We start from the raw sequence: 26,929 nt of genomic DNA, 5'->3' as shown, positions 1-26,929 counted from the left end.
GGCGATGTAACCTGAATTACCTTTAAGTACCCCTAAATCTCAAAATAACTATCCAAAAAGTCCAAAGTATTGTATTTTGCTTAATGATGTAGGATAGTCTGGCTGGACTGTCGCCTTGTATGACTCAGAAGCAGAGTCAGACTTCTAACTGGATCAGTGTTTTTTTTCTTCAACGATGACCATACATGGAGATTAAGGGGGGGCCTAGCATGGCATCCCCCCAGTGGCCGAAAATGTCATTGCATGTAATTGACTTTCCAGTACGTATATAAATTTAAAATTAAGACTTTGCTGGTAAAATGTTGTCTATAAAAGTTATGAAGCAATAAAACCACAAAAATGAATGAAATGAATTTAAAAAATTTTTTTACAAAGGGTCAAAATTAATTTTTGAACAGATTATGTGACCAGCACTTTAGAGACATGCATTTGCTTCGCTTAGCCAAAACCACCTGAGGCCAAAGAAACAAAATGGATATGGCTGAAAACACAAACAAGGCTGAAAAAGCAGTTTCTGCTCTTGCATCACTCTTGAAAATAAAATGCTGTATTTTAAGCCAAAACTGTCTATATGCTGCCATAGCAGATTCATGGCGCATTAAGCCCCCGAACTATTTTTAATTTGTCCGTTTTACCCTGGAAACCCCTGTTTACAGACGTCGCGCAACCACTTTTGCTTCAACCCAGCTATAGTAGCATATAGACATATTGTTCTATCAAACACAACTGATTTTTTGGCTTAAAATACAGCAGTTTATTTTAAAGAGGGGTGCAAGAGCAGAAACTGCTTTTTCAGCCTTGTCTGTGTTTTCCGCCATATCCATTTTGTTTCCTCTGTCCTCAGGTGGTTTTGGCTAAGCGAAGCAAATGACTGTCTCTAAAGTGCTGGTCACATGATCTGTTCGTTTTAGTTGTTTGTTTTATTGCTTTACAACTTTTATAGACAACATTTTACCTGCAAAGTCTTAATTTTAATCAAACACAACAGATCTTTTGGCTTAAAATACAGCAGTTTATTTTAAAGAGGGGTGCAAGAGCAAAAACTGCTTTTTCAGTCTTGTCTGTGTTTTCCGCCATATATTATTAGAATAATTTGATATGGGAAAAAAAATATCTTTACATTTCAGTTACTGCACATACATGTCAAAACCTGAATGCTGTTGAGTTTGTAATGTGATCATGTGTTTTTTTTCTTTTTCTTTTTTATGCTCACTGGCCTGGCTTTCAGCGTAATTCACTTCCTGCCCAGTCACTGTTTGATTATGAATGTGAATGGTTGTCTATCTATATATCTACCTGGGATTGTCTGGTAACCACTTTTGGATGTCTGATTTTTGCTCCAATGTCATTGTCTCCTGCTATTTAGTATAGAAAATAGATGGATGGCATCACAGGAGTAGCATAGACCAATACGTAGGTCGAATCATCACCATCAATTGCTGTGCAAACATGCACGTCATAGTCGATTTCTGAGCATTTTTGTCTGCTTTGTGGACATGCATCCTTTTCGTGATTACGTATCAAAGACGCTAAAAGAAAAAGAGTGTTATTAACACGTTACCTGCCTTGGGACCATAAGCGGATTTTAAGGGCCCCCCCCGGTGGCCGAAAAGTGTCATTGCATGAAATTGACTTTCCTATATTTATAAAAGTTGTGAAGCAATAAAACTGCAACAAAAATGAATGAAATCAACAGTTCATGTGGCTAGCACCTGTGACGGTCATTTGCTTTTTCATATAATTTTTTAAAAAATAAAAAAATTAGGAGAGAGGGCAATTTTATTTTTTTTCTTTGATTGAAAATATATATATATATCTTTTTTTTGGAATATAATGATTTAGACGCAAATGTCCTACCCATAATATGGCCCAAACACAAAAAGGATTGCTTCAAAGAAAACTTTTTCGATGAAAAATTAAGTGTTCAAATGCAAATTTTTCAATCGCAAATTTCTTCGCATTCAAAAAGATTTTCTTTGATTGAAATTTTCTTTTTTTTTGATTAAAGAAATTTTTCTTTTTGAAAATATATATATTTTTAAGCAACTTATTTTTTTCGTTGAATAATAAAGACAGAAACGTCCTAGCCAAAATGTGGCCCAAACACAAATCAACATTACTTCAATCAAAAAAGTTGCTTCAATCAAAAAAAAAAAAAAAAAAAACCTTGACTCCAATCAAAAAAAAAAAAAAATCAAAGAAAAATGGCTTTCACATGCATATTTTTTGTTTCAAATTTATTTTTGCATTCAAACACTTTTTTTTTTTTTTTTGATTGAAGCGACTTTTTTTTAATTGAAAATATATATTTTGATTGAAGCAACTTTTTTATTGAAGCAACTTTTTTTCATTGAATAATAAAGACACAAATCTACCTCCATATGGCTCTGCCCAGGGGATACAATTTTTGACTGGAGTAACTACATTGGCACGACACCGGCGGGCGTGCCATATTCAATGGTTGACGATCTTAGCGAAAAGTATTGCCTAAGCAGCCTGATTTAGAATTCCCCTCAAGAATGATGGGACACAAAAAAACGCTCATTGTCAACTTATTATTATAAATATTCTTGTAAGTTAATTTTATTGCTGACAGTGCATGTCTGGGTCATCGACATGTTGTGCCCCCCCTGCCCCAAAAGTCAAACTCCGCCTATGCTTGGCACTGCGGATATTTTTATTTATTTATTTATTTTTTCCCCTTCAGTCATGACAAATCCAAACAAACATCCATCCATCCATCCATTATCTTCCGCTTAGTCCGGGGTCGGGTCGCGGGGGCAGCAGCTTTAGCAGGGAAGCCCAGACTTCCCTCTCCCCAGCCACTTCAGCCAGCTCCTCCGGTGGGATTCCAAAGCGTTCCCAGGCCAGCCGAGCGACATAGTCTCTCCAGCGTGTCCTGGATCGACCCCGGGGCCTCCGGCCGGTGGGACATACCCAGAATACCTCTCCAGGGAGGCGTCCAGGAGGCATCCGAACCAGATGCCCGAGCCACCTCAACTGGCTCCTCTCAACGCGGAGGAGTAGCGGCTCGACACCAAGCCCCTCCAGGATGACCGAGCTTCTCACCCTATCTCTAAGGGAGAGCCCGGACACCCTGCGGAGGAAACTCATTTTGGCCGCTTGTATCTGGGATCTTGTTCTTTCGGTCACGCCCCACAGCTCGTGACCATAGGTGAGGGTAGGAACGTAGATCGACCGGTAAATCGAGAGCTTCGCCTTTTGGCTCACCACAACGGACCGGTGCAGAGTCCGCATCACTGCAGACGCTGCACCGATCCGCCTGTCAATCTCCCGCTCCCTCCTACCCTCACTCGTGAACAAGACCTCAAGATACTTGAACTCCTCCACTTGGGGCAGGATCTCATCCCCGACCCGGAGAGGGCATGCCACCCTTTTCCGGCTGAGGACCATGGTCTCGGATTTGGAGGTGCTGATCTTCATCCCAACCGCTTCACACTCGGCCGCGAACCGTCCCAGTGAGAGTTGGAGGTCACGGCTTGATGAAGCCAACAGCACCACATCATCTGCAAAAAGCAGAGATGCAATGCTGAGGCCACCAAACCGGACACCCTCAACGCTTCGGCTGCGCGTAGAAATTCTGTCCATAAAAATTATGAACAGAATCGGTGACAAAGGGCATCCTTGGCGGAGTCCAATCTTCACTGGGAACGAATTCGACTTTCTGCCGGCAATGCGGACCAGACTCTGACACCAGTCGTACAGGGACCGAACAGCCCTTACCAAGGGGCTCGGTACCCCGTACTCCCGGAGCACCCTCCACAGGACTCCCCTATGCACACGGTCGAACGCCTTCTCCAAATCCACAAAACACACGTGGACTGGTTGGGCGAACTCCCATGCACCCTCGAGGACCCTGCCGAGGGTGTAGAGCTGGTCCACTGTTCCACGGCCGGGACGAAAACCACACTGCTCCTCCTGACTCCAAACAAACATACAGCATTTATATGTGTTTACAATGAATTCAACCCGAAAAGAAAAGGGCTGACGGGAGAAGCCGAAGCTTATTGAAACCCGTCCCCAGTATACTATATAGGACGCAGAAAATATCGAATATCAATTTTTGACATTCAGATTTCGTAGTGATTACAAGTTTGTTTTTTTTATAGCAACCATCCCCTGATTGTTCATTTTCCCAATAGTCCATTGTCAATCGTGAAATGTGCTCGTTATGTTGATTAGATCCAGTAGATTAGTTCATAATTCAGTAGATAGTTTATTCAGTTGATTCGATCCAGAAGATAGGGAATAGCTGAGGACCGATGGTAGGCCGTGTCCACCATCCTCCTTTTGTCAAATTAATCCTCGTCGCGGTTTTCATTCTGACTCCCAACGAACATTCATCTCAAGGTTGCGCAGCTTCATAGTAGGTTGCATCGCCATTCCGGTTGTGGACTCATGGCCTGGGGGACTGGCGTCGCTAGGTCCTTCATAAGGACTGTCCCACCTGGCACAATCAGAAGAGTAGCTGCCAGCAGCGCACCAAAAGGAAACATCCTCGATATCGTTCCACTTCCGAGTGTGGTCAGACACAGCGGCCGCCAGCTATCCTCCACAATATACAGACTTTAAGGTGTTTTCCGGGCAGGCGCGTTGTCTTGGGCAGGATAGTGGCAAATCGACCAGTTCCATGTCGTTATAGAATTTGAAGAACTTGAAGTCAATTGTCTGTCCTTGTGAGTTCTGTTTGCATTGGCTTTGAGTCCTATTTTTTGGGTACACTCGGTTTTGCTTCCAGGTTTGAGTAGCCACCCAGACATTATTTAACATTTGTACAGTTCTTATGTTCAAGCGTTAGCTTGAGTCAGCAACATAATTATTTAATAAGGTTTGTTTATACCTCCTCTTAAAGACAGCCAATGACCCTGAGCTGGTCACGGCAGAATCTAGTTTGTTCCAAAGCTTTACACAAAAGTAAGGAACCGAAAATGATTTTAGTGTTGTTCTAGCGTAGTTAAGTTTAAACACATTTTCTCCCCTCAAATCGTATTTCGATTCCCTAGCCTGGAAACGACTTTGCAAGTTATACGGAAGGCTATTAGTTGAGGCTTTGTACATTATCTGTCCCGTTTTGAAATTTATTAAATCATACAGCTTCAATAACTTGGATTTGGTGAATAACTCGTGTGTATGTGCTGTGTATTTTGCCTTATGAATAATCCGTATTGCTTTTTTTTTTGAATGACCAACAGAGGGCGTAATCGAGATTTGTAGGTGTTTCCCCAAATTTCGGCGCAGTAGGTCAAATAGGGCATAAACAGTGCACTATATATTATTTGGAGGGCCCTGTGATCTAGTACATTTTGAGCTCTGTAAAGGATGGAGATGCTCCTAGCGAATTTATTTTTCAGTTGTCTTATATGTGCATTCCATGTTAATGAATTTAATTAACATTTTTGCTATAATCCGGCATATTTACATCTTTTGTATATGTCTAAGTAGATGTTCATTAACGTGCACTGTCCCTATCAAATAAACAAATACACTATTAATTGCTCTGTCCAAATCCTCATAGTGAATTTCAATCAGAAGAGTAGCTGCCAGCAGCGCACCAAAAGGTAACATCCTCGATATCGTTCCACTTCGAGTGTGGTCAGACACAGCGGCCGCCATCTACCCCAGCTATCCTCCACAATTTCAGTTGTCTTATATGTGCATTCCATGTTAATGAAATTAATTAGCATTTTTGCTGTAATCCGGCATATTTACATCTTTTGTATATGTCTAAATAGATATTCATTAATGTGCACTGTCCCTATCAAATAAACAAATACACAATTTATTAATTGCTCTTTCCAAATCCTCATAGTGAATTTCACTCAGGTAATCCCCCACAACTCCGATCCCAAGCTCTTCATTTTATTGATCATCGAGACTCGAGGCAAACGTTCACCTTGAGCTTAAATAATCAGCGAAACGCACGCGCACACATTAAAAGACGTATTTGCCAAGCGTTAAATATTTATTAGCGACGGGAATCCAATGTCGACGGTTTAAAATCTTCAAAACCGTAAATTAATCATACATTTGAATAAAAGTTGATTTTTGCATTTCTCTCCGCGCGCTTTGAAATCTTAAATCAAGTCTCATCGCAACATAGCGACCGGCACTAAAAGCATCACACCGACGGCTCTATTCCGCATACTCTAATACACATTCATTTTCACAAAGTCAAGGTCCGGCCTGTAAATATTCGGAGTGCAAACACACACACCTCTGCATATAAAGCGCTCGTTCCTCCTCAATATTCACCAGCCTTGGCCACTGACGGCTGACAGTTTATGTTCTGTTCAATGAATACTGAATTTAGTGAAAAGGTTTTAAAGACCAATGAGGGAAGATTGACTCACAAAACTGCATATACAACAGGCAAAACCAGAGGTGTAAGGAAGGAAGTTCTGAAATTTCAGCTACAATTGAAAAGGCCTTGCAAAGCAAAGGCAAGCAAACCAAGCAAGCTGACCGGTGCTTTATTATGCAGTCACTCAGTGTGCCGCACCACTAAGTGTGGGACAATGGGGTTTTATTGCATGTAGACTGAGGATGGAGCCCGAAAAGGAAAATGATTGAAGGGCTGCAGTAGGAGTGTGTGAGCACCAATCGCGTGCGTAGGGTAAAGAGTGCCATCTATTGGCCAAGCAGGAAAACGCTTCTTTTGTGTAGGATTTTCCTTTAAATTATGGAAGATAAATAAAATCCATGAATTTCCTGGTTTTTGGAGGGGTTGTTTTATTTTAAACATAAATAACATTTTTGTACAACTCATTTTTAAATGTTTTGCACAGAAATGTAATAGGACGGTATTTAACATGTGAATATTAGCCCTTTACACTCTGAGCATTTTTTGTGTGTGTGTGTGAAATTAGGGAGTTTTGCACAGAAATGTAATAGGACGGTTTTAACATGTGAATGTTAACCCTTTACTCTCTGAGCATTTTTTTTTCTTGGCATTTCTATGAATATGAACGAAAAAAAAAATCCTGTTCAAACATGCCTTGTTGTACATATTTATATGCCTAAATCATCAAAGGATCATGTCATGACTGTTTTTCTCGTTTAAAAAAATTTTTTTTAAATTTTTTTTTACGTTTTTAAACGTTTTTAATAATTTTTGAAAGTGTCATAACCAGTTAAAGTTGAAAATTTTCAAACATGGAAAATCACACACATTGCTTGATTACTGATAAACTATACATCTCAGGTTTTGACAACTGATTATAAAAAAAAAAAAAAAAAATAGCATCTTGGATTTTAATGTGACATACTGCACTAGGGCTGAAGCTATCGATTATTTAAGTCATCGATTAAGCTATCAATAAATTAGTTGGAATAATCGTGTCATCGGATTAGGAACATTTAATGTGTTGCAAAATACATTTTAGGAAATTTAAAACAAAGGCTGAGATTAAATGTGAATACAAAACAAAACTCACAAGTATTTTTTTTCCCAAACTATGCAGAATTGTACTTTCATTTCACAAGAGCAACAAACGAATTTCTAAATAAATTAAAATACCTGAGCTTAGCCTCAAACAGTATAAAAAAATAACAAATGAGGACTGAAGTACAACAAAAGAACAATTGGAACAGCTAGCATAGCAAAAGTCCGCTAGCCTAAACGCTATGAAATGCTAACTTTTTTTTACATGCTCTTAACAAATCGTCCAAAGACATATTTCCACAAAAAACTGCTAAATATTCCTTTAAACTATAAAACAAATGCATAATAAACATTAGCTGACACAAAAACATACCTTCTTTTGGTCTTAACAGTGAAGGAGATAGTACCTTTTCTCGTAGGCACCGTCTAACTGTTCGCATTATTCTAACACACTTAATATAATCAATCAGGGAATAGTATCGTTTCTCGTATTTATTGTTTGACTGTTTGTATTACTCTAACACACCCTATATAAATAAATAGCATCTATACCATATTTTAAGGAAAACTAGCAAAATAAAGGGCATAAGAGATAAACAACGCCTTCTTATTACGGAAGACCAACGTGTGCATTATGCAACTGACTGAGCAAGATTGACGCTGACAAGCCCTCGTCTGCACCACCAACTCTCGCAATCAGTTCTCCAGGACAGTCCAGAACAAATGGTGGGACACCCTGTCCCAACTGAAGGAACACTGGTGAATGCCCGATATCCAACTGATAACACAACTGACAAGACTCCAAGAGCCCCCTTGATGCCTAGGTGGCAAAATCCACAACCTTCGTTGCCCGGACAACAGTAACTCCTCCAGTCCGATTCACAAACAGACAATAATCCTAAACACGCCCTTCTTCCTGCCCACAGCCAGCCCCGCAAGAGCCTTCAAAAGACGATGTTTAACTAATCATGGTCTTTTTTTTCTCGGGAACCTTTTGTTGACCTATGGTAGGGTGACCTTGCCTTCCCGCCTGAGTGTTTCTGTTTCACCTTACCGTTTTGATCGCTGTCGACCTGAATAAATTGTCAACTTGTTTTCGGTGAGCCTTCTTTAAACCTTTCAAAATTGAGTCAATACAAAGGGTTAAGACTAAGGTGAACGGTTTGGCCTTTTGGCCGGGATTTTGGGGTCCCGCCGGCCAAAAGGCCGGAGCTGCGCCAGCACGGGTCCGCCGTTTCGGCTGGTGCGATTCCAGCAGTCTGGTTGAAGGGTCAGATTCCTTCAACAGAGTGCAGCTGGATCCAGCCACGTAAGATGAGTATGTCATATTCCCTTTTGCCACTAGAGGGCAGTGTATCTACCCAAATCAATAAAGCTAAACGCAAACACTTTCAAAACAAACCACAAGAATGCCACTAAATAAACGAATCCTCAAAGCAGCAAAATTTGTTTCGAAGCTTTTTTTTAATCCAATTACTCGAGTTAATCGATTAATTGTTGCAGTACGATACTGCAGATCGAGGTTGAGAAAATGAGCACGGAGTTATTTACCTTTCAAAAATGGCACTTTTGACAATAGTTTATAAACAAGAGACATTATTGTCATGAAACTTGAAAAATAACGTTTTCTATTAATTTCTAAAATTAATAGAAAATGTTCTGGGTCTGTTCATCCCCAGTTCTTCTTGGAGGGGATCAATGCCATTGTTTATCAACTCGTCTTCCTCCGAATCCATGTCCCCTCTTTCTGGAGACTCATCCTTAGACTCATGATTTACTGCTTGTACTTGCCTCCTACGGACAGGGTAGTCTTCCGGTGTTCCACACCTTCTTCTACCCCTGCATTGTCATTGTGATGCCATATTTCCAATTTAATTGTGATCAAAATTGATGATTCCAGGCAGAGAGAGGATATAAAACTTTGCAGATGCAAGATGGCGGTCACTGACGTGAACTTTGAATAGTATTTTCAGTCGGCTAGGCAAAACTTGTTTCGTTACGATGCAACAGTGCTGCCATCTGGTGCTGAATGAAAGAGCTGTGACGTATTTAAGACGATTGCAACAGATGTTATGGCCCAGAGAAATCAACGGGATGCCAGTCTCCCCATTTGTACAGCGTGAACGGTATAGGGTTAAATATTTTTAACCCTTTAATGCCAGCAACATGAAGCAATTATCAGAGAATCCCAAAGTTTGAAAAATAAGGTCCTAATGAAACCTTTTTTTCAAATTTGTAAAAAGAAAAGTCAAAATGAATATGTGTAATAAGTAGGGTTGTTCCGATCATGTTTTTTTGCTCCCGATCCAATCCCGATCGTTTTAGTTTGAGTATCTGCCGATCCCGATATTTCCCGATCCGATTGCTTTTTTTTTTTTTTTTTGCTCCCGATTCAATTCCAATAATTCCCGATAATTTTCCCCGATCATATACATTTTGGCAATGCATTAAAAAAATGAATAAAACTCGGACGAATATATACATTCAACATACAGTACATAAGTACTGTATTTGTTTATTATGACAATAAATCCTCAAGATGGCATTTACATTATTAACATTCTTTCTGTGAGAGGGATACACGGATAGAAAGACTTGTAATTCTTAAAGGACAAATGTGACTTTGTATATTGTGACTAAATATTGCCATCTAGTGTATTTGTTGAGCTTTCAGTAAATGATACTGTAGCCATGCCCAAATGCATGATGGGAAGTGGAACCATGACTGCGCGTAGTGCTACCAATTGATATATCTTCTCTGCGTTGGGAAATAATAAAAGATCAATTACTACCTTGCTTCCCCACATTGCTTCCCACGATAGCTCTAATCGTAGGGAGAGGGATTGTAAGGCTTTAGCCAATTAAAAAAAGGCTCCAAAGGCTTCCAAAATTCACTCTACTCATTTTACGCTGCCTTTTAGCTCTCTATATAGGTAAAACGGCGCCATTACAGATTGAGCACGACAATGCGTGAGTGGGTCGTGCAGCGCATGCATTAATTGCGTTAAATATTTTAACTAGGGCTGTCAAACGATTAAAATTTTAATCGAGTTAATTACAGCTTAAAAATTAATTAATCGTAATTAATCGCAATTAATCGCAATTCAAACCATCTATAAAATATGCCATATTTTTCTGTAAATTATATATATATATTCTGTAAAATAAATTGTTGGAATGGAAAGATAAGACACAAGATGGATATATACAGTGGGGAAAACAAGTATTTGATACACTGCCAATGGGTTTTCCCATTCCCCAAATACTTGTTCTCCCCACTGTACATTCAACATACGGTACATAAGGACTGTAGTGGGCATTTCACTCTACTGTCATTTAAATCTGTCTGTGCTGTCCTCACTCCTAAGCGTCTACTTTTTCCAAAGCTAGACAGCTAGTGAACGACGCCTTAATAATCAGACTTCTCCCTTTTTCATCTGATTTATTAATAAAATAGCCTCAAACCATTGTCCTCTTTAGACCGTCGTAAAACTACAAAAAAAAAAAGTACAGAAGCATTGCATTAGCAACAACGTTAGCTTAGCACGCTATACAGGTTCACTAAACATAAACAAAAAGCGTCTCATACAAAAAATAGAACATTTCGCTTACTAACATAATATGTACATTCTTTACAACAACCATACTTACGGACAAATCTTGTCCAAGGATCATATAAGCACAACATTACAACGTAGGCGTCAGCCCGAGAAGTCGTGCAGCCATATTGAACTGGCAAGAAAAAAAATAAACCATGTCGCAAAGCGACCACAAGAGTTCGCTGTTAGACAGTACAAAAAGCCTGCTGTAAAACTTACCAAAAGGCAGAATACTGTCTGAGCGGGACATGTGCGCTAATTGCGTTGAATATTTTAACGTGATTAATTTAAAAAATTAATTACCGCGCATTAATGCGATAATTTTGACAGCCCTAATTTTAATGTGATACAATTTTTAAAAAATTAATTATCGCCATTATCGGGATAAATTTGATAACCCTACCTTAAGCCAAAAGTAAAGACTCTGGATGAGTGTAACATATTATGTCTGTAACGTTAAATACAATTAGAAAATTATTTATTTAAAAAGTATATATATCAAAAAAAAGGCATGTCCGACATTTTTTTTGCCGATTCCGATACTTTGAAAATGATGGGATGCCGATCGATCGGGACATCTTTAGTAATAGGCGCTCAGATAGCTATAACCCTTGCTAAATCCTGCATGTGTTGCACACACTTGCATCCATCTCTTTTTTTTTTCAAAAAGAAATGTCAAAATTCAGAATTAGTCTCAAAATCATGACATTTTAGGTGTATCAAATGTGATACATTTGGCAACATAGGGTTAAAATATGTCTGAAATTGTACCTCTTCTTGCTCAGCGCAGGTGTTGGCAGCCCGTTCACAGGAGGCAAAGCGAATGGCGGTGTGCCTGAACGAGGCAAGACAAGCACAAGACGAAACAAGGTAGGGACCGAAAAGCTTCCTTTCCTTTCCCCTACGTCCCCTGTGCATGCTCGCTAAGCCAAAACATCAAGTTGTGTTATGTACAGCACACAGTAGGCAGTTAGAGTGAACATCTGCTGAACAGTCTTAACCAAACAAAATGGTTCAACATACAATTCACTGTCAAATGTCAGAAGAGCTTAACATCAAGCCTTGAACTATCATCCATGGATTTGAATGGAACATGCATGATGGGACACGTTGGCTTGGAAGTCGTGAGTGCGCCGAGTTCAAAGTTCAGAGGTGAGACCTCTAGTTGACCCCGATGTGTTGCCAAGAGCCGCGGCGGTGACATCAGCAAAATATGAATCGTGTGTGTCGTTGTGGTTGTGGCTTTGGCTTCGACATGACCTCGCTGCAACAAGAGTGCAAGAGGAGCTTGTGGAACTTTTAAAGTCAACCGACAATTTCAAAGTCGCCATGGATCCTTTTTGTGAATTATTACTCTTTAAGTTCCACAATTTTAGACGCCATTTACTGATACAATCTCCGCGTCTGCATAATACATTTAGAGAATAGGGCTGTTTACGGTTAACTTAGTATTATCTAATAACTGCAAAGACATGAAAGTTTTTTTTTCCCCTTTTTTTAAGCAACAACACCATGCTAATGGCTTCCATCTGTGCAGTGGGAAAACCCCTTCTTTCTCCACGGGATGCCTCCGTCTCCTTTCCCTTCTCGTTTTGACTCTTTTCTTCCTGTCATATGTTTTCTCCATGGACCAATCTATCAGTCTTATGCTTTCTTTTTTGTTTAGGCAGCCCTGTGGTTGCTTTTAAAACTATTTCATGCATTTGTTGTGTTGAAACCAACTGTGATTCATTTTGATAAAATATTTTACTATACGCACAACTTTCATAAGCTAAATCCGCGTAAGAGCATATCTGTCAAGTTGTACGGTTTTGGCGTAATTTGTACAAGTGAGCACTGATTTTTAAATGTGTAGGGCGCACGTTTTTTTTTTTCTCCATCCGGATTTTGTCACCATTTCGGCAACGAGAAAATGTACGTTACTACGTTGGTTGAATGACGCGAGAATAGTCAGAGACACGGGGAGAGAAGAGTGTTTGTTTTGACGCTGTAGCAAACGCGATGCTAGGCTAGGTGGCTCCAATATTTCCTGACTGTAGCCGACAGCCTACAATCTACGCCTAGATATCAAATGCTTATAGAACTACATGCAAAATGACAGACGGCGGTGTTAATAAACAACCGCCATTTTGAAGCAGTAGACTTCTCAGAAAGGCTCTGTTGTAGTGAACCTTTCTAGCAAACTTAAGTATCTTTTTATCTAAAATACTTCTAAATCGGCAAAATCTTGACTTGAATCGATCCTTAAATGATGAAACAGTTTTAAAACTTTAACAAGTCGAAAGTAGACAGAAGGGAACTAATGCAAAAACAGGAGCAATTTTAACAACTTTAACTGTTTAGTCACAACATTAAATGAATTCCAAACATTACAAAGGTTACTATGTTTTTTTGTTTTTTTTATGAAAAAAAATGAAGAAAAAAAAAACATGAAAGGTAACACCAGTTACTTTGCCAAGTAACTAATTACTCTTACCTTCAGGTAAGGTACTTTTTGGGAGAAGTAATTGTAACCAATTAATTACTTTTTAAAAGTAAAATTACCAACACTGGTCATAAAGATGAAGTCTGCGGCGTTAATAAACAGCAACCATTTTGAAGCAGTAGACTTCTCAGAAAGGCTCTGTTGTAGTGAACCTTCCTAGTGAACTTAAGTAACTTTTTATCTAAATTACTCCTAAATCGGCAAAACCTTGACTTCCTCAGACAGTTCTTTGATCTTCTTTCTTTTCTCCTTGCTCAATGTGGTACACACAAGGACACAGGACAGAGGTTGAGTCAACTTTAATCCATTTTAACTGGCTGCACGTGTGATTTAGTTATTGGGTGCTGTTAATGAAACAAATTACAGAAGCATCACATGATTTTTTAAAGGGTGCTGATACGTTTGTCGGGCCCATTTTTGGAGTTTTTTTGTAAAATAATAATGATTTAATTTTTTTCCATTCTCTTTTGTGTTTTTGCATTGCAAGCAAAATAAATGAAGATATTGCTACCAAAGCATTTGTAATTGCAATCATTTTCTGGGACAAAATTTAGACACAAATCTTTTATAATGCATGTTATAATTAGATTCATGCACAGTAAACATAAAATCTGAAATGTGCGTAATGTCAAAAACCAAGAATAGAGTAAAAATTAAAAGTAAAGCTGTCGGAACACCAAGGGCGAACTAGAAACGGCAATTTCAGGAGAAATTACTTCTGGTCGTTGCCGTGTGGAGATTGATCTTAGGCCCGCCCAGGTTGGTTTGGGGAAAATTCGAGGACAATATCAGGTCACTTTCTGTTGATTTGGGGACATTTATGGGGCGTGGGCTGATCAATACTGGTCATTTGGAAACATTTGGGTGGCGTTGCCTGGTCATTTCAGGGCATTTAGGGACCTTTTGGGGCTTGGCCTATTCATATCAGGTCTTTTGGGAACATTTGGGGGGCGTGGCCTGATCATATAAGGTCATTTGGGAACATTTAGAGGGCGTGGCCTGATCATATAAGGTCATTTGGGAACATTTGAGGCGTGGCCTGATCATATCAGGTCCTTTCGGGGCGTGTCCTATTGATATCTGGTTATTTACTGTTGATTTAGGGACATTGTTTTTTTTTTTTTTTGCCATTGAAAATGAATGGTAAAAAATTGGACGTCCATGGATGTCAATGGCATCAACTTACATAGGCGTCAATGGAATTTAAGTACATTGGCATCAATAAAATGAAAAAACATGATGAAATGCCATTGGAAATGAAGGCGAAGTTTGGACGTCCATAGACGTCAATGGCATCACCCTCCATAAGCGTCAATGCAATCGGGGACATTTGGGGTACACGTCCTATTGATATCTGGTCATTTCCTGTTTATTTGGGGACATTGTTTTTTTTTTTTTGCCAATGAAAATGAATGGGGAAAAAATTGGACGTCCATGGACGTCAATGGTATCAACTTACATAGGCGTCAATGGAATTTAAGTACATTGGCATCAATAAAATGAAAAAACATGATGAAATGCCATTGGAAATGAAGCCGAAGTTTGGACGTCCATAGACGTCAATGGCATCACCCTCCATAAGCGTCAATGCAATCGGGGACATTTGGGGTACACGTCCTATTGATATCTGGTCATTTCCTGTTTATTTGGGGACATTGTTTTTTTTTGCCATTGAAAATGAATGGGAAAAAATTTGGACGTCCATGGACGTTAAATCACCCTCCATAATGCAATCGGGGAAATTTATGGTCAAAAACCAAGATTAGAGTAAAAATTAACAGTGAAGCTGTCGGAACACGAAGGGCGAATGAAGAGGATGCTGGGATACACACATACACATACATTAAATGTTCCTCTTAACCAATTGGATGCCAGGAATGCTAGGCAACAGCCAATGGCAGAGCTGCTAAAAGTAAAGTGGAAGCTACGAGTACCAGCCATTTTTGCCTTTTGCCATATTTTTCCATTGAGGCTTGTCTTAACCTGAAAATTCTGTATGTAGAGACTTTCTTAAATTGAGGTACCACTGTATTTTAAACATTATTTCAGATTAATAATTTGTACAGTTGGACTCACTAACACAGAGAAGGCATTTTATTTTTTTAAATCATTATTTATTTCCATTTTTTTTTTTTTAAACATTATTATTGTTCTATTATTTTAGGAATAGCAAAGCCTGTTGAGTAACCTCTGAGAAATTGTGTGAAAATACATATTTTGTTATAAAACTGAATTTTCTATCCAGACTTCAAATACTATATATTAAAGTGATAAGGCATCTTTGAGTGAAATTCGAGGCCGGGCCAAGTGTCCTCTTATTTTTTAAATAAAAATATGGTCACCCTACACTACATCGTTTGATTGTCTTTACATGACGACTAAACACAAATAAATAAACACATATTGGTATGATGCATTGCTGTTTTAAACCATTGAAAACAACCACACTATTCGTCCAGATTTATTAAATTGATATAACACTGTTGAACATTACTGTCTTACTAAAAGAAGGAATTTATTTATTGAATTGTGTTAAATTTGGCAAATCTACCTGAAGAAGCGTTCAATAATTGCACATGTCAGTTTCCCCCATTTTAGTACATTTTCAAACTTCATTGTAAAAAAAAAAAAAAAAAAAGAAAGCACGGGCCTACAGCTTTATATACTGTTGTTGTATCTGTCTGTAATACAAATAGAAACTAGCTGGCCTACGGTTGATGCGTTATTTTAACAGAAAAATCCATAACAAAATAACTTCAGATGGCTGTCCCAAAGCTATTTAAACTCCGATACATATAATTCCTTACAATCTTGTTGTTTAAAACTTGGATGAGGATTGCAGGAGGCTTGTTTTAGTGCGTGCGGATTGGGTCCGCGTGTCGAGAAGGGCGGGGGTTAAGGCCCACCGATCGGCCGGAGCCAGGCTGCGGAGGGAGGTTAGTGGAAATAGTAATCATTTGTTGTATTGATCCCGCTTTAGCCGGGGCAGCCGACAAACACGCACACACAAACTCTAACTGACTCACATACAGACAGTGGGCTCGCAGTAGTGTGGCAGAAATGGACCCCTTGGTATTGATCCCCTTCACATTCTCTTAGCGCGACTGCCACACACAAACACACACACACCCACGCATACAAACATAGACATTCATTTTTAAGAAAAACAAGTACCAGTAGTCATTAAATTTACTGTATGCTATCATTTTAAGGTACATTAATTAGATCTGTACTTAGGTTTGATTTTATTATGGCAGTGTTTTTTACGTAAAAGATTTGCATTGAAACATATAATAATGAAAGCATAAAAATGTTTTTATTCAGTGACAGTGTCAATCAAAGTTATCTAGCTACCCATACAGCTTTGAATTATTTGTTTGTATGGAAAGCTGGTAGACAATTGGACTCGAGTCACAATTTTAATAACTCGCAACTTGACTCGGATTTAAAGAGAAAAAAAAAACGCAGACTCAGACTTGACTCTCTTGAGCTGGGAAAGTCTGAGACTTGACTCGACTTATGAGGCAATAACTTGATTAGCGCTGCAAGGATTAATCAATTAACTCAAGTTATTCGATCAGATAAAAGGTTGGAATCAAATTTTCCTGCTTCGAGTATTTGTTTAATTACAGTGGCATTTTAATTGTAAGTTGTTTCAGCTAATATATGATTGTGTATGCATTTGTAAAGAAGTTTAGAGCTACATTTTGTTGAGTTATGTGGGAGCGATTTGCTATGAGAATTGTAAATACGTTAGCATTTGTAGCATTTAAGCTAGCTGACTTTTGTTAGGCAAATTAGTACATATATCTACTGAATTTATTTTTATTTATTATTTATTTATTTATTTTTATTGTGTGTCTAGTGTTTTATTGTTAAAATTACTGCTGCACTGATTTATTGATTAACTCGAGTAATTCGATTAGAAAAAAGCTTTGCATCAAATTTTGCTGCTTTGAGGATTCGTTTAATTAGAGTGACGTTGCAATGGGTTGTTTTGGAAGTGTTTGCTTTTAGCTTTATTGATTTGGGTGGATACAAAGCCTTCTAGTGGCAACAGTGAATATGACATAATTTATTTAACATTGCTGAATCCAGCTGGTCCCTGTTAAGACCAACATAAAGTAGGTTTTTGTTTGAGCTCATATTCTTTTATTAGTTCTTAATTTAGTTTATGGGTAAATTTAGTCGTTTTAATGAGAATGTGTTTTTGAATGATCGGTTAACAGCATTAACATTTTTTTATACCATTTAAGCTAGCGGACTTTTGCTAACTTTCGCAAGTTAGCCAATTGTTGTCTTGTACTGACTAATTGCATGTATTTTTTTTTATTAATTATTACTATAAAATTTAATTTTATCAATTTATTTTTAAATGTGCAATTCAGCTTAATTTGAAGAAACACTCAGGAATTTTATTTTGTATTTGAATTTAATGTTCTTTTGAAAGTGCAATTGTAGCAACCATTTGTTTTACATCTCCTGAAATTTATTCTGCAACAAAATACATTCTAATCCGATTGCTTGATTATTCAAACTAACTAGTTGATAGATTAATCGACTACTAAAATCATCAATTGCTGCAACCGTAAACTCGAGACTCGACTTGACTCGTAAGACAATGAGTTCAGTCCCGACAAGCTGATTTGAAAAATTTGGACTGTAGATTGGTTCCTACCTGCCAGTGATCCGCTTGGAACACCTTAATGCTGGTTAATTCCCTGCAAATATACTGCATACAGTATTGTTTTTTTACTCTGACTCACATTGACAGTACGGTTTTCCTCAAAAATGTGCTCTGTTGGTGGGCTGGGGAACAATGGCAAAGGCCTCGACAAACCTGTGACCCGACGTGACTAGACTCGAGAACCTCAAGACTTGACACGACTTGTATTAACAATTTGTGACTCGGCTCGACTCAACATGACCTTGAGACTTGACTCAACATAATTCGTGATTCAACTCAACTGCCGACAGCAGGTGACTCGAGACTTACAGTACTTGTGACTCGGATCTTAGGCGAGTTCTTAATGCGAAAATACGATTTTTTTCGTGTTTTTCCGACTCGATTGACGATCTGAACAGGACAGGTTACATAAAAGTGGACATTTTCAAATCAGATCCAGGTCACTTTCATGTGTGGTTAAAATCCAATCTTGTCCACATTTTTCCAGAATGTGGCTGCAGTCTGAACTGTCAAGTCTCCCAAATCGGAATTAGCGATGGCGCTGGACATTAGCATTAGCATCTAGCTTCAACTCGTCTTTTAGGGAAGAGGCAGGCTTGACAACAGTGATAAAAAAGATAAAATTGTGGGGAGTTAAGCCTGAGAATGTTCGGTTTTCTTCCTGTGCGCCAAATTAGCAGTATTGCAATTCAATATTGCTTACATGGCCGAGAGTCGGGGCAAACTGACCGTGTGTGTGTCCATCATGCACACACGGTGCGTGGATGCATTCTATCAATCCGTATAAACTCAGATCAAACGGGAATTATTATTAATTATGTTTACTATTTGTGTCCTCTTTTTGGAAATGAAAATATAATCGCCCTAGAATGACGTACAGCCAGCATGTGTAGTCATATGTGTCAGTTTTCTCAGAGCATGTCGAACTGCGAGTTAGTACGGTTGTGTACTACATTTACGGGCTCAGTGGGAATAGGCAGTCTGAACGGGCATTAAAAAAAAAAGAAAAGAAAAACTGATATGAAGAAAAATCACCTGAAGCTATGAACCTAGCCTTAGTGTCTCGTGCAATTGTCAGAAAGCTGGAGCTAATCCCAACAAATTACAACCATGGACTGGTCACCAGTTAATCATAGGACACATGAAGAGACAGACTAGCATTCTGAGATTCACAGTGAAGGAATCTGACCTTCTGGCCAGATTACCGGATTCACAGCAGCCGAACCGCTGGCCAGCTCCAGCGACCTGGGCTGGCGAGACCCACAGAACCCGGCCAAGAGGCCAAACTCCGTTGGTTCAGCTTAGTCTTAACCCCTTGTACTTACTCCATTTTGAAAGCTGGAACAAGGCTTCGAAGCACAAGTTGACAATTAATTCTGAGTCGACAGCAGTCATTCAGCACAGAGGGACCCAGGCGAGCATCCAACACTGCAAAAAATGCCACTACAAATTATTTGAAATGATATAAGGTTTGCTTATAACAAGTAAGAAAATCCTGCCAATGTAACAAGCTATTTTTGCCTTGCTAAGAATTTTCCAAATAAGACATCCATTCAGGATGAACTAGTAAAATATAACTAGTTTCAAGATCTCGTTGAACTTGTAAAATATAACTTGTTGCAAGCTCTCATTCCTCCTGAATGCATGTCTTATTTTAAGAATTATTACCAAGACCAAAATTGCTTGATCCATTGGCAAAATGTTCTTGTTATAAGCAAATCTTATCTCATTTCATGTAATTTTTTACTAGTTTTAGGAGTGGCTTTTTTTGTTTCCAGTGAAGGTCACCATATCACAAGTCAACAAAAGGTTCCCGAGGGAAAAAAATGACAATGCTTAGTTCAACAGTCAGTGTTTTGAAGGCTCTTGTGAGGCAGGCCGTGGGCAGGAAGAAGGGTGTGTTTAGGATAATCTTCTATCGCAGTTTGGGCTGTTTATTTCATGCGTCACAGTTGCTTAGTCACCGTTACCGGGGCAAACGCAGTGGGAGATTTTTCCCGCCTCAGCGTCAAAGGGCCTCTTGAAGTCTTATCAGTCGTGTTATCAGTTGGATATCGGGCATTCTCCGGTGTCCCTTGTGTTGGGACAGGACGTCTCGCCATTTGTTCTGGACTGTCTGGGCGAACTGATTGCGAGAGTTGGTGATACGGACGTGGGCTTGTAGATGTCTTGCCTCGTCAGCGTCAATCTTGCTCAGTCAGTTGCATGACGCACACGTTGAGTTTCCGTGATAAGAAGGCGTCATGTATCTCTTATGCCCTATATTCTGCTGGTTTTCCTTCAACTATGGTGTAAGTGCTATTTATTTTGCATTGGGTGTTTTAGAATTATACAAACAGTCAAACAGTAAATACGAGAAAAGATACTATTCCCTTCAACAGTCAGTTAGTAGGCACTGCCATAAAACGTACTACTACACCAAACTAAGTACCTGATAAAATGTTCCATTTGTGTAATTCTCGGGCAAAAATTATTTTTGATAATGTCCATTGTTTGGGCTTTATGTAGTGTCATGGCTCGGAGACTGGAATTGGAAGTGGAAGAGCTCAAGAAGAATGTTCAGCAGGCTGTCATTGAGAAGAAAGAAGCACAAGCCCAGGTAAGTAAAAACATTCTAATTTATCTGCACGAAAGAAAACGTCAAACTCAAGTATAATGAAAACTAAATCAGACTTATTGGGATAAAGTCATTTTTCCTTTGTAGTGTATATTTTTGTACATTTGTATCCATCCTCGCCTTTAAATCAAGGTCTCCCTCAACGTACTTCTGCTCCTCCCTCTCTTCTCGTCTACCTTTTTGATGATTAGTGGCATATATCCAGTGCTAGAGCAGGGATTATCTTGTCCAAAGAAGGGAGGGGTGCACGCAAGGTGATTTGGAGAGTTAATTCCTGGCTTTAATATTCACTGATATTCCCTAATGTTCTGACTGGAAATGGGAACAATATGTGATGGAGAGAAGTTGTCAAAGCTGAGCTGCTCTTATACAGAGGCAGAATAGATAATTAAGTGCCAAGTCAGGACGGGTAAAGCGGTGTTCATTAAGATTCAACAAACTTGGAGCTCTGTCTTAAAATGTCATGAAACCTGCTGCTTGCTGTCTGGGATGTTGATTTTACATCGGGTTCCATATCATTGATGCAAATTTCTTTTGCGGTTTACTGCTCTAATGACGTTGGAGAAAAGAAATCACAGTGTATACAGTATTATATCTACCATAATTTTCGGACTATATGCTGCTACTTTTTTCCATCATTTTGAATCCTACGGCTTGTAGTCGGGTGCGGCTTCTTTGTTGATTTATTTGGGTTAATAGGTAACACTTTATTTGACAGCGGCGTCATAAGATTGTCATAATTATGACATGACACTATCATGGGCATTACCGAATGCTTATGACAGATGTCATTAAGTGTCATCCGGCAAATGATGTCACTAACTCCATTTAAGTCCAGCTCGGATCTTTCACATCCATTTAAAAGTGAGATCATTTGCTGGATAACACTAAAAGGCATCTGTTATAAGAATTCAATAATGCTTACGACAGTGTCATGTCATACTTATGATTGTTTAATGACAGTCTTATGGTGCCACTGTCAAATAAAGTGTTACCAAATACCGTAAATAGCAATTAATGAAACAACTGGAACAGTAACTGAAGAAATAATCAGCACTTAACATGAATTTTGATTGTGATTGACATCTGTAGCGTTGCAATGCATGCTAGGAAGCATGTTGGACAACAATGTTGACAACAGGGGTTGACTGTCTCCCCCAAGGAAGCGGTGATGGCCAAATGAAGCTTCTTGAAGCAATGAAGCTTCATGGTGGTTCATTTGATCTTATGACAATCGTATGATGCCACTGTCAAATAAAGTCTTACCAAATACCATAACTAGCAATTAATGAAACAACTGGAACAGTAACTGAAGAAATAATCCGCACATAACATGAATTTCTGTTAGTGATTGACATCTGTAGCGTTGCAAAGCATGCTAGGAGGCATGTTGTACAACAACGGTGTTGACAGCAGGTGGCAGCAGAGGTTGATTGTCTCCCCCAAGGAAGCAGTGATGGCCAAATGAAGCTTCTTGAAGCAATGAAGCTTCATGTTGGTTCATTTGGTTTTATGACAGTCATATGATGCCACTGTCACATAAAGTGTTACCGGTTAATATGTTTTGGAGAAAATATCCCATGATACAGTGAGGACAGTGGCGGCTTATAGTCCAATCAGGCCTATCTATGAACAAATGCCATTTTTGTGTCAAATTTGGTGGGTGGCTGCTTACAGTCAGATGCATCTTATAGGCCAAAAATTATGATACATATATACTGTAAGTGTACAACTTTGTGAATTAGATGTTTTTTTTTAAACTTCCGTTCACAACATTTCATGTTTGCAAACATCTACTGTTGTCCATTTTTGACGTAGCGCACATATTTTTCGGACTATAAGTCACATCAAAGTAGTGCTGCAACGATTAGTCGATTAAGTCGAGAGCATTTAGTTTTATTGATTTTGGAGGATACACTGCCCTCTAGTGGCAACAGTGAATCTGACATAACTGCTCCCTGTTAACAACAAACGTTAGCAACAAAAGGTAAGTTTTTGTTTGAGCTAATATGTTTTTTGATGCAATGGTGTTTAGTTTTTGATTAAACTGCCCTCTAGTGGCAATGGTGAATATAACATAATTCTTAACATGGCTGAATCCAGCTGCTCCCTGTTAATACCAACATAAGGTAAGGTTTGTTTGAGCTAATGTTTGCGTATGCATAATTTAGTTTGTAGGTATTTTTAGTCATTTTTTTGTGGGAATATGTGTTTCAATGATATGTTAAGAACATTGAATAAAAAAACTTTTGCATTTTATAGCATTTATGCTAGCGGACTTTTGCTATGCAAGTTAGCCAGTTGTTCTCTTCTTGTACATAAATCCTAATTTATTGTTTTTTTATACTGTTAGAGGCCTAACTCAGTTATTTTAATTGTTTCTAAATGAAAGTGCTATTCTACTTAGTTTGAAGAAACTTTTCCTTTTTTTTGTACTCGTGTTTAATGCTCATTTAAGTGCAATCTTAGCAACCCTTTTGTTTTACATCTCCTAAAATTTATTCTGCAACGCATTAAATGTTCTTAATCCGATTACTCGATTCTTAGAATGCATTAGTTGGATTAATTGACTACTAAAATCGATACCTGCAGCCCTACTCCTAAGTATGTGTCACACCAGCCAAAAAATGCACAATGAGGAGGAAAAAAACATAAGTTGCATTTGGGTATAACGGATATATTTTGGGAGAAATGTATTTGATACAATCCAATACCAAGAACAGATATGTCGTCTGGAAAGGAAATTTAAAATAAAATAGAGAACAACAGGCTAAATATTTGTACGGTATGCTAATGTTACATGACGCGTAAACAACGAACTGAGAACATGCTCGGTATGTTATTAGCTATTAAGAGTTATTCAGATAACAATACCATACATTTGCATGCTAACTAGTTTACCAAACCATCAGTGTCACTCCAAATCACTAAATCATAATACAGCTACGAACGAGTTCCGTTCCTACGCTGGCGACGTTACCCGAATTTACGCGCAAGTCAGAATTAACCCTTTTAGTACCCCTTAATAGCAAAATAGCTATCCAAAAACATGTATTATCCATCTATCTATTTAGTGTATGTGATTGTTTTTGATGATGTGCAGAAGCTAACTGATACATGCTAATCATTTGTGTGAATTGTTATTGCTGTAACAGCAGTTGGTTATAAACGCAAATTTGAATTACTGTTATTGAAGATGAATCTGATTTAGTTTCATTTTTATTTGAGTTTTTTGTTTTAGTTAATTTTAGTCAGCAAAATACACGGACGTCTGACATTGTCATTTTGGAGGTCAGCTCGCGGTCTAGCTAGGATTTAGCTTTAACGTCTTGGCGAGGACTGTACAATGACGTACAGTAAATGTGTTTGGGTAGTTATTTTGAGATTTAGGGTTTTTTTAGGGGTGCTTAAAGGGTTAATTCCGATTTACGCGGAAATTCCGGTTATGTCGCCGGTGTAGGAACGGCACTACCTGTAGTTTACTGTCCAAAAATCAAAGAATGAGTCACTTATCATTTAAAAAAAAAAAAGAGAAAAAGACAATCATTGCATTTTTTATTAATTCAATGTAATATTTTCTCTTGATTCTTAAGGCACATACTGCTAAAAGGCAATTGTGTGTCTGCATGCATGTAAGAGAGAGTAGAGCGAGAGTAGATTGTTTTTATGCATTTCTGTGTTTGATGGCTGCACCTGCACTCAAATACAGCTTCCTTTATCTCCCCTTATGTTTCCACTCTGCCTTTCATCATCTCAACGGCAGGTGAGCTTTTTGCCGAATGTGCATTTGGAAAAACAGTGTTTAAACACTCTGATGATGGTTGTTGTGACTATGACTCCTTCATTAGGCTCCCAATCTTTTTTATTGACTTTGAGTAGATGGATTGTCTACCAGTGGAAGAAAAAAATAAAATCAAAGGGTTTGAAATAGTAAATGGTGCACTACAGTGGCTTATAGAGAAAATCTATATTACAAATTGCCTCGGTGCACAGTAGCTGAACTTTAGATAGCTCTGTCCGTGTGTGTGCGTGGGTCTGTGCATGGGGAAAGGGGCTTTGTACAAATTCGAGCTAAAAAAATGGACAAATTGTCGGAACTATATTGATAAATAAGGAAAATTACACACTGAGATTTAACAATTTACGAAATTTGGGCATTGCATTTTTGTGGCATGCGTTTCTAATAATTTCATACAAGTCAAGGGTGTAGGTTTGCATTGGGACGGTCGGGACATAATACGGGCAACGTTTCAGAATGCTCAAATTCTCCCCACCAACTTTTAAGCAACCTTATTTGCATTAAATATTGAGTTTGGTTATATAGGGAATGTACAGTAGATTGTCTTCCCATGTGTTGTGAAGATAGAATTGACTACCATTATGAAGTGAATTGTTTCCATCACGTTCAGACTTAAATTCACCTTCTCACTGGCTGAATGTGTCCAATTTTTCCCCTCAAATGCATGTTTGATTGGATGACGACTTGCATTTATTTAAAATGTTTTATTTTCTACATTATTTGTTTAAAAATTAGGGATGTCCCGGTTGCATATGTTTGCACCCTAGTCAGAGTCACTTGATTTAGAGAATTTGCCGATACCGAAAAAAGTTTTTTGATTTTTTTTTTTTTTTTTTTTTTTTTTGAATAAAATGTTAGGTTTTGAGTTGGTTACCTTCTAGTGTGTCGCCGGTGATTGCCCATTGATTTCACCTGTTGTGCCTGCTCCTAGTGTATCCTCCAACCTGCATCCTCCTGTGCCACCCACCTGTTCCTCGTTGTCTCGTTACCCCTTGTCTGTGTGTGCATATAAGCTCCTATTTTCTTTTCACTCCTTGTCGTGGCATTTTCAATGTGCATCTCCACGTTCATGTCAGTGTTTTTTTTCCCAGTTCCTCGTGTTCCTGGTCCTGCTTTGAAAGTGAGTTGATTTGTTAGCCTGATTTTTGTTTGTCAAGAGTTTTTGGATCCCCCGGTCGTTTTTTTTGGTACTTTGTTTTTTTTGTTGGCATTCGGACATAATTACACCGCCCTTTCTGCCACACCTCTCTTTCCCTGCACTTGGGTCCACACACCACCTGCCCGCCTGCATTCCTTGACACAAAAGTTCCAAACATGTTGCAGTAGTACTTCTTCTGCTTTTTCCGGGAGTATAAAACATATATTTTTGCTTCTTTTAGCAATACCACAGCATTTCTGGATTATTTTGTTACGTATTAGCCCATAATAAAAAATAATAATAGTGATGAAAAAAAAATAATAAACCCGATTCCAATCCTCTGAAAAATGGGCCTGATGGGCCCAATTTCCAATCAAGTGATCAGATCAGGGACATCCCTATTTAAAACATTTTTATTTGCGGCCTATGCAGACATTTTTGTTAGATAATCATACACTCATCATAGTCGAGATAAATAGATTTTTTTTTTTTTTTAAGTTTGGCTCTGCTTGTGGACAAAAGCAGTAGTGTTCTCCCTGAAGGAAGGAAGGCTCCATTTACATTTATTTTTGTTAAACCCTGACTAAAAGTTTTTTTTCAGTTATATTTTATTTATTTAGACAATGTTTAGTGCTGTTAAGACAAATGTTTATTGTTTGCATTCCTGAATAGTTAAGAGATTATTAACAAGTTTGTACTGTAATTTTCAGACTATAAATCACTTCTTTTTTCCCCCTCATTTCGAATCCTGCAGCTTATTGTCCAGTGTGGCTTATTTGTTGATTTATTTGGGTTAATGGGTAACCCTCAATCGTCTGTTAATGTTACAGATTCAATAACTATGGAGCTTCTAAAGGGACATTGACAGAAATAAAATAAATTTTAGCAAATTTAATCTGGTGCGCACCAGAAACTATTGGCTAAACATTAGCATTATATAGCATCTAACCTAGCGGACTTTTGTAATGCATGTTAGCCAATTGTTGTAAACATTAGCATTACCATAATTTTCGGACGAAAGCATCTACTTTTTTCCCCTCATTTTGAAACCTGTCGCTGATAGTCCAGTGTGGCTTATTTGTTGATTTATTTGTGTTAATAGGGAACACTTTATTTGACAGCTGCGTCATAAGCATGTCTTAATTACGAAATTACACTATCATTGGCGCTAATGAATGCTAATGACGGTTGTCATTTAGTGT

At 38.4% G+C, this 26,929-nt stretch overlaps 1 protein-coding gene across 4 annotated transcripts in view; it reads left to right on the top strand.

Moving 5' to 3' along the window:
• The window catches only part of LOC130909059 (polyamine-modulated factor 1-binding protein 1-like), a 283,508-nt gene that overhangs the window by 212,587 nt on the left and 43,992 nt on the right, over positions 1-26,929 (top strand). For all 4 annotated transcript variants that reach the window (XM_057825134.1, XM_057825133.1, XM_057825131.1 and 1 more), the window contains 2 exons: positions 11,787-11,871; positions 20,682-20,772. In XM_057825134.1, coding sequence (XP_057681117.1) covers positions 11,787-11,871; positions 20,682-20,772 — 176 coding nt within the window. The remainder of the gene's footprint in view (positions 1-11,786; positions 11,872-20,681; positions 20,773-26,929) is intronic.

The sequence above is a fragment of the Corythoichthys intestinalis genome, chromosome 20 (assembly GCF_030265065.1).
Source record: "Corythoichthys intestinalis isolate RoL2023-P3 chromosome 20, ASM3026506v1, whole genome shotgun sequence".
NCBI lineage: Eukaryota > Metazoa > Chordata > Actinopteri > Syngnathiformes > Syngnathidae > Corythoichthys > Corythoichthys intestinalis.
This window is presented reverse-complemented; position numbering and strand designations above follow the sequence as displayed.